Below are 8,655 nucleotides of genomic sequence, written 5' to 3'. Positions count from 1 at the left end.
TCCCCTGAGACAGAGTCTCTCTCTGTTGCCCAGGCTGGAATGCAGTGGCACATCTCAGCTCACTGCAACTTCCGCCTCCTGGGTTCAAGCAATTTTCCTGCCTCAGCCTCCTGAGTAGCTGGGATTACAGGTGCCTGCCACCACACGTGGCTAATTTTTGTATTTTTAGTAGAGGTGGGGTTTCACCATCGTGGCCAGGCTGGTTTTGAACTCCTGACCTCGTGATCCACCTGCCTCAGCCTCCCAAAGTGCTGGGATTACAGGCGTGATTTATTTTTAATACGGACAGTCTTGCTATATTGGCCAGGGTGGTCTCAAACTCCTGGCCTCAAACAATCCTCCCGCCTCCAGTGCTAGGATTACGGGTGTCAGCTACCATGGTCACCCAGCTTTATTGATATATAACTTACATACCATCAATTTCACCTCTTTCAGTATATAATTCAATGAAGTTTATCACATATTTACAGAATTGTATAACCATCATCACAATCTAAATTTAGAAAGCTTGCATCATCCTAAAAAGACACCTCAGGCCGGGCGTCGTGGCTCACACCGGTGGATCACGCTTGTGGCTCACTCTGGGAGGCTGAGGCAGGCGGATCACCTGAGGTCAGGAGTTCGAGATCAGCCTGCCCAAAATGGTGGCACGCACCATCACTCCAGGCTAATTTTTTGTATTTTTAGTAGAGACAGGGTTTTACCATGTTGGCCAGGCTAGCCTCAAGCACCTAACCTCAGGTGATCCGCCTGCCTTGACCTCCAAAAATGCTGGGATTACAGGCATCAGTGACTGCACCTGGTCTCCAATATGGTTCCATGGGAGGTCTGTGCTTCCACATACGCATTTGGGAGGATGTTACAAAATTCAGTCCCTAGCAGCTAGGGATGGAATTGCTGGGTCATATGGTAAGTGTATGTTTTTTCTTTTTGTTCTCGTTTTGAGACGGAGTCTTGCTCTGTTGCCCAGGCTGGAGTGCATAAGCACAATCTCGGCTCACTGCAACCTCTCCCTCTCAGGTTCAAACAATCCTCCTGCCTCAGCTTCCCGAGTAGTTGGGATTGCAGGCATGCGCCATCACACCTGGTCAATTTTTTTTTGGTATTTTTAGTAGAGACAAAGTTTCACCATGCTGGCCAGGCTGGTCTCAAACTCTTTTTTTTTTTTTTGAGACGGAGTCTCGCTCTGTCGCCCAGGCTGGAGTGCAGTGGCGCGATCTCGGCTCACTGCAAGCTCCGCCTCCTGGATTCACGCCATTCTCCTGCCTCAGCCTCTCCGAGTAGCTGGGACTATAGGCGCCCGCCACCACGCCCGGCTAATTTTTTTGTATTTTTAGTAGAGACGGGGTTTCACCGTGGTCTCGATCTCCTGACCTCGTGATCCGCCCGCCTCGGCCTCCCAAAGTGCTGGGATTACAAGTGTGAGCCACCGCGCCCAGCCTGGTCTCAAACTCTTGACCTCAAGGGATCTGCCTGCCTCAGCCTCCCAAAATGCTGGGATTACATGCATAAGCTGTGGCACCTGGCCTATGTTTAATTTTTATTTTATTTATTTTTTGAGACGAAGTCTAATGAAGCTGCAGTGCAGTGGCGCAATCTCGGCTCACTGCAACCGCCCCCTCCGGGTTCAAGTGATTCTCCTGCCTCAGTCTCCTGAGTAGCTGGGACTACAGGCACGCACCATCATGCCCAGTTAATTTTTGTTTTTTGTTTTTTATTTATTTTTATTTTTATTTATTTATTTATTTATTTATTTTTGAGGCGGAGTCTCGCTCTGTCGCCCAGGCTGGAGTGCAGTGGCACAATCTCTGCTGACTGCAAGCTCCGCCTCCCGGGTTCACTCCATTCTCCTGCCTCAGCCTCTCCGAGTAGCTGGGACTACAGGCGCCCACCACGACGCCCGTCTAATTTTTTGTATTTTTAGTAGAGATGGGGTTTCACCGTGGTCTCTATCTCCTGACCTCGTGATTCGCCCACCTCGGCCTCCCAAAGTGCTGGGATTACAAGCTTGAGCCACCGCACCCGGCCAATTTTTGTTTTTTAGTAGAGATGGGGTTTCACTATGTTGGCCGCCCTGGTCTCAAACTCCTGACTTTGTGATCTGCCTACCTCAGCCTCCCAAAGTGCTGGGATTACAGGCGTGAGCCACCGCGCTCGGCCGATTGTATTTTTTTGAAACAGGGTCTAGCTCTGTCGCCCAGGCTGGAGTGCAGTGGTGCAATCTCAGCTCACTGCAACCATTGCCTCCCTGGGTTCAATCGATCCTCATGCCTCAGCCTCCTGAGTAGCTCAGAGTACAAGTGTGCGGATCATGCCCAGCTAATTTTTATATTTTTTGTGGAGATGGGGTTTAACCATGTTGCTCAGGCTGGTCTCGAACTCCTGGGCTCAAGCGAATTTTCCACCTCAGTCGTGCTGGGATTACTGGTGTGAGATGCCACACTAGGCCTTACGTTTAAGTTTTAAACAAATGGTCTTTGTTGATCCATATTTCACATGCATAGGGATGTTTTTGAGACTAAAGTACTCTGTTTGTATCCTCTGATCAGATCCCCCCAATAGTTTCCCAAGAAGTTAAAATAAAACCCAAACTTCTCATTTATGTTTGTAATGTAGTACGATAGGTCCTCTACCGACCCCTCCAGCTGTATCTGTTTCCCGCTACTCACACACAGTCATCCCAGGATCAGACGGTTTTTTGTTGTTGTTGTTGTTCTTGTTTTGGTTTGTTTGCTTTTTCTTTTCTTTTTTTTTTTTTTTGAATCAAAGTCTCACTCTGTCACCCAGGCTGGAGTGCAGTGGCAGAATCTTGGCTCACTACAACCTCCGCTTCCCGGATTCAAGCGATTCTCATGCCTCAGCCTCCCAGGTGGCTGGAATTACAGGCGCCTGCCACCACGCCTGGCTAATTTTTTTGTATTTTTAGTAGAGATGGGGTTTCACCATGTTGGCCAGGGTGGTCTCGAACTCCTGACCTTAAGTGATCCACCCACCTCGGCCTCTCAAAGTGTTAGGATTACAGGCATGAGCCACCGCGCCCGGTCTCGTTTGTTTTTTGTAACGGAGTCTTGCTCTGTCACCCAGGTTGTAGTGCAATGGAGCGATCTCGGCTCACTGCAACCTCTGCCTCCCAGGTTGAAGTGATTATCCTGCCTCAGCCTCCCAAGTAGCTAGGATTATAGGCGCCCACCACGCCCGGCTAATTTTTATATTTTTTCTAGAGATGGGATTTCACCATGTCGGCCAGGCTGGTCTCGTACTCCTGACCTTCAGTGAGGATCAGACGCTAGTTTTTGCTCTTCCCTCTGCTCCTCATGCCCTCCCAGGGCTCGCCTCACTATAGTGTCCAACTTCTATTCATTCTCCCAGTGTCTGTTTAAACTCACTTCATCCAGTAACCCTCTGTGATCCCCCAGGAGAGAAGAAGTCGTCTCCATTATTCAGCTTTTTTTCCTCAAGCACCCTGGTTCTTTTTAGTTCTTACCATGGATCCTAATTACAAAAAATAAAACAAAACAACATCAACAAATTTAAAAAGTTAACATTTCTTGGCCTTGTTATACTTGATTCCTGGAAGGTAGAATTATAACTTCTTCTTCCTTTTTTTTCTGCTCTGTCGCCCAGGCTGGAGTGCAGTGGCGCGATCTCGGCTTACTGCAACTCCCGCCTCCTGGGTTCAAATGATTCTCCTGCCTTGGCCTCGTGAGTAGCTGGTATAGGTGCGCGTAACCACGCCTGGCTAATTTTTGTATTTTTAGTAGAGACGGGGTTTCACCATGTTGGCCAGGCTGGTCTCAAACTCCTGACCTCGTGATCTGCCCGCTTCGTTCTCTCAAAGTGCTGGGGTTACAGGCGTGAGCCACCGCACCCGGCCGAGTTATATCTTCGAATACTTCCTGTATTTCCTGTTGCCGGGCTCAGTCTAGAGCAGGGTCCCCACAGTCCTATAACATCTTGTAAGATCGGTACCATTACGGGCCCCATTTTCCAAGTGCAGAGAGTGAAGCCCAGGACAATCAAGTGACTCGGCCCCACGGTATTCAGTACATTTTTCTTGAATGAATGAATATGTCTGTGGGGCGTTCTGGGGCCCTGGCATATAGCAGGGACTCAGTTAAGTTTTTAACTAAGTGAAGAAATAACTATTCTATGCATTTTGTGGCTGTTCATACCAAGAGCTCGCCCAGAGCCTGCCCCTTCCTCTAAGCCCCGCCTCCTCAAGCTGGCAATCGCCCGTCCCTCTTTTATGTTGTATCGCTCTTCTTTCGATAGCCAATGGCCGACGTTCCCGCTGAAGTCCCGCCTCTTGTGATGGCCAATGCCTGCTCCCTACCTTGAGGCGCTTCTCTTGTGGTATCTAATGGCTTGCATCTCTACTTTAAGCCCCTCCTCTTGAGCGGGAGAGGCTGTCAATGACCCGCCCCTTGTGTTGACTGATTGGCCTTCTTTTCTGCGGTATCCAATGTTCTGCCCTACTTATATCCCCTTCTCTTGTGGAGGTCTATGTCCCGCCTCTTTCCCTTAAGCTCCACCCCTTCACTCTCTTAGCGCCTCTGTTAGTCTCCTCCCACCTTTCCCTTTCACCTCCCATAACCTCCCATTAGAGACTCTGGGTTTCGCCCCTTGGGTCTGTCCGTTATCCAATCCCGTTAACTGCTGTGCTCCAACCTCTGTTCTCATTGGTCGTCTAGCTTCTCCGTCCCCTGCACGTGGTCCTGAAAGACGGCTTTGCCTGCCCGTGACGGCCGGAGGGCTGAACTTCCGTTGGCGCAACGCCCAATAAGCGCGCGTCGGCAGGCTGCCCAGACAGCCGCCCCCGCCCCCTCGGAGTCCCGCTCCCGCCCCCGGCTTCGCCTCCCGCTGCCGCCGCTGCTGCCGCCGCCGCCGCAGCCGCTACCGCCGCTGCTGCCGCTTTCCGCGGCCTGGGCCTCCCGCCGTCAGCATGCCACACGCCTTCAAGCCCGGGGACTTGGTGTTCGCTAAGATGAAGGGCTACCCTCACTGGCCGGCCCGGGTGAGGCCGCGCGGGAGATGGGGCCGTTGCGGGGGGGGGGTGGGGCAGCGGGGGCCCCGGGCCGGCGTCAGGCGCGCACTGGAGGGCAGGGGGTGTCCTGGGCCTGAAGGAGCTGCGCCCCGGGGGTCTGGGGTTCATGGGGTCTGGGGGTGTCCGGGGCCCGCAGCGGCCCCGCCCTGGGGGTCTGAGGGTCCTGGGCCGCAGGGAGCTGCGCCCTAGTGGTCTGGGGTTGTCCGGGGCCTGCCGGAGCCGCGCCCCGGGGGTCTAGGGGTGTCCGGGGCCTGCAGGAGCCGCGCCCCGGGGTCTAGGGATCCTGGGCCTCAGGGAGCCCCGCCCTCGGGGCCTGGGGGTCCTGGGCTGCAGGGAGCCGCGTTCTTGTGGTCTGGGGGTATTCGGATCCTACAGGACCCGCGGTCTGGGCCTTCAGGAGCCCCTCTCGGGGTCTGGGGGTCCTGGGCCTTAGGGAGCTGCGTCCTGGGGTTCTGGGGGTGTCCAAGCCCTGCAGGAGCCGCGCCCCGGGGTCTGGGGTCCTCGGCCTCAGGGGGCCGCGCCTAGGGGTTCTGAGGGTGTCTGGGGCCTGAGATACTCTCGCCCTTGGGGTATGGGGGTCTTGGGGCTCACAGAGTCGCTCCCTTGGAGTTTGGGGGTGTCCTGGGCCCGAGGGAGTCGCACCTTGGGGATTTGGGGGTGTTTGGGGCCTGAAGGAGCCGCGCGCCGACTGTCTGGGGGTCCCGGGCCCGAGTAAGCGGTGCCCTGGCGGCCTGGGGCCTGATAAATTCTCACCCTGAGGGAATGGGGGTCCTGGACCTGAGGGAGCTGCGCCGTGGGGGTCTGGAGGGTGTCCTGGGCCCGAGGGAGCCGCGTCTTGGAGGTTTGGGGGTGTCCAGGGCCTGAAGGAGCTGCGGCGCCAATGGTCTGGGGGTCCTGGGCCTGAGGAAGCTGCGCCCTGGGGGTCTAGGGTTGTCTAGGGCCTGAGAAACTCGCCCTGGGGGTCTGGGGCTTCTGTGCCTGAGGGAGCTGCATCCTGGGGATCTGGGGGTGCCCTGGCCCGGAGGGAGGCATTCCTTGTGTGTCTGGGGGTGTCCAGGGTGCCTCAGGGAGCCATGCGCAGGGTGTCTGGGAGGGTCTGGGACCTGAGAGACCCTTGCCTGAGGGCCTGGGGGTCCCAGGCCTGAGGGCTCAAGGTTCAAGTTTGAGCAGAACTGCGGAACTTGAGATTTGGGGTCAGATACGATGGCAGCTGAAGCACTCCCTCGCGGGTCCTGGAGAAGTAGTTTCGAGGGGTTGGGGGGCCGAGGGCCATGTGCTAGGGGTCCAGGGTTGGAGGAGGCAGTCACGGGGGAAGGTTGAGGGTCAAGGCTAAGGGAAGCTGGAGCCTCTGAGTGAGGGGCTGGGGGGGGGGGAATGGGGCTGGGGGCTCTGTTCACAGAGTCACTGGGACTCGGGGAACTGGACCTTAGAATGAAGTCGGCATCGGGGCTGTTGGGGGACCCTGGGGATTGGCCCCCTCTGGGGAGGAGGATGTAGAAGCTGGTTTTGGAGGGACTTGAGGGTGGGGTGGTCCAACCCCAATGCTTGAAATGGAGACAGGCCCGGGCCCAGGGAGTGGGAGCGCATCTGAGGGAAGGGGGCTGGCCGAGGGGACCTTGGATGCCCCTTTGGTGGAAGCTGGGGTCCCGAGGACCTGGATAGTCCCAGGTGTCCTGGCCTGAAGGATGTTCTACACCTTGGAGTCCCAGGTGTGGAGGGGGTGAGTTCCAGGCCCTGAGAGGGACAGGCCAGCGGGAAGCAGGGACCCCAGGCTATTGTCATCTCCGGGTCTTAGGGCTGAGTCTCCCAGGGCTGAGGTTGGTGGAATTGGCCGGGCAGGACTGAGGAATTTGGCATTGGGGGTGGAAGGCTGGGGCAGCAGGGAGGGGCTGTGGAGGGGGAGACCAAACGGTGCTCAGGACCAGAACCAGCCCAGGTCCGAAGCTGGCGATGCCACTGGGATGGGTGGGCCTCGGAGGACCGTGGGCGGGTCTTGGGTGAGGCAGGAGAGAAGCGGGCCTGTGAGGCATGCCGGGCTGGTCCTCGGGTGGACTGAGTTTGGGATGCTTCTGGCGGGAGAGGGATGCTGGGCCTGGCGGCCCACGGCCGAGCCCAGGGGCCAGGGACTCTGATAAAGTAGCTCCGAGGAGACCCAAGCGAGAAGGAAGCTGGGTGAGTGGGGCAGGGAAGATCAGGAGCCCCCTAGAAGCTGGAGACGTGGATGGGGAAGGAATGCTTTGAGAGCGGAGAAGCCACTCCAGCCTGCTGTGCTCGCGCTGACTTTCTTGGGGGAGACCAGAGCAATGCAACTTTACAGGCACTTCCCTCCCTTTCCCAGCTCTCTTCTTCCCAGAGCACTCGCTTTTCTCTCTCCCGTCCCCGCTTCTCCACCCTGCTCTCCTAGCCCCAAACGTTTCCAAACACCTGATTGGAAGTGAAGGGGCTGTTAGCCTCCTGTGGGGAGGTGACTGACAGCTGCCGGAGCCCATGGGCCTGCAGGGAGAGGGTGGGACTTCCTGGATGCTCAGGGCCGTTTCTTGTAGCCCACCCGCCACTCTCTGCATCCTTGGAGCTGCCAGCTGCATCCTCTGGGGGACCGCCCATGAGCCCCTCTTTGCGGGAGGGGTCCCCAGGGAAGGTCCTGGGAGTCCATAGACGCTGAGCTTGGCCCCACCCCCTGGTTGCTTCAGAGGGCCGGATCTGGCTTTTCTCAGGTGGAGCACCTGCCTTGGGGCCAGCTCTCTCCCTGGGGTAGGGGCAGATCTCTCTGGGTGGGGCACAGCTTTGCAGTGGAGGGTACACAGAAGAATGCAGCTTCCTATCGGGAAGGGGCTGCTGCTTCCTGGATTGAAGGCTCCCCTCCTCCTAGCATGATTTGCCCCAAGTAACTTGGCTGATTTCTTGGTGATTTCCTGGGTCAGTGGGTAAAGCCACCCCCTCACTGGCCTCTCACTGCAGATCGACGACATCGCGGATGGTGCCGTGAAGCCCCCACCCAACAAGTACCCCATCTTTTTCTTTGGCACACACGAAACGTAAGTGTCCCCTGCTGGGGCTTGGTTTTCGCCTCTGGTGCCTCCTGGGGTGGCCTCACTCACCTGGGACTGGCTCCCGTTTCCCTTCTCCAGAGCCTTCCTGGGACCCAAGGACCTGTTCCCCTACGACAAATGTAAAGACAAGTACGGGAAGCCCAACAAGAGGAAAGGCTTCAATGAAGGGCTGTGGGAGATCCAGAACAACCCCCACGCCAGCTACAGTGCCCCTCCGGTGAGTACCCGGGGTGGAGAGCCAGCGTGAAGGGCGCTTCTGAGGCAAGAAGGGGCCTCCAGTTAGGGTCTCTCCCCTGGGCACTGTGGACACATGGGGCTCGATCGTTCCCCGTGGTGGGGCGTTCTGGGCCCTGCAGTTGCTGAGCAGTGTCCCTGGCCTCCACCTACTCTGTGCCAAGGCCACCCCCCCATTCATGGTGATGACGGATGTCCTCAGACATTGCCCAGTGTCCCCTGGGTGGAGGGGAAGGGGACAGATCAGCCCTGGTGAGAACCCCTGCTGTAGAATCAGTCCAAGTTTCCTTTTTTTTTTCTTTTTTCTTTTTTCTTTTTTTTTTTTTT

General features: G+C 56.5%; 1 protein-coding gene across 1 annotated transcript; it reads left to right on the top strand.

The window, feature by feature from the left end:
* The first annotated feature begins 4,318 nt into the window (after positions 1-4,318).
* On the top strand, positions 4,319-8,356 carry LOC116483555 (hepatoma-derived growth factor-related protein 2-like). Its single transcript, XM_032177699.2, has 4 exons — positions 4,319-4,353; positions 4,798-5,014; positions 8,003-8,079; positions 8,173-8,356. Exons 1-4 carry the CDS (start codon positions 4,319-4,321, stop codon positions 8,339-8,341), a joined length of 498 nt encoding a protein of 165 aa, XP_032033590.2. The 3' UTR covers positions 8,342-8,356.
* The last annotated feature ends 299 nt before the right edge of the window (positions 8,357-8,655 follow it).

The sequence above is a fragment of the Hylobates moloch genome, unplaced genomic scaffold, assembly GCF_009828535.3.
Source record: "Hylobates moloch isolate HMO894 unplaced genomic scaffold, HMol_V3 SCAFFOLD_15, whole genome shotgun sequence".
Lineage (NCBI taxonomy): Eukaryota > Metazoa > Chordata > Mammalia > Primates > Hylobatidae > Hylobates > Hylobates moloch.
This window is presented reverse-complemented; position numbering and strand designations above follow the sequence as displayed.

Coding starts and splice junctions, on each gene's coding strand:
- LOC116483555 (XM_032177699.2), top strand. CDS start 4,319: ATGCCTGCTCCCTACCTTGAGGCGCTTCTCTTGTG. Junction 5,015..8,002: donor ACCCTCACTGGCCGGCCCGG/GTGAGGCCGCGC, acceptor CTCTCACTGCAG/ATCGACGACATCGCGGATGG. Junction 8,080..8,172: donor TTCTTTGGCACACACGAAAC/GTAAGTGTCCCC, acceptor TCCCTTCTCCAG/AGCCTTCCTGGGACCCAAGG.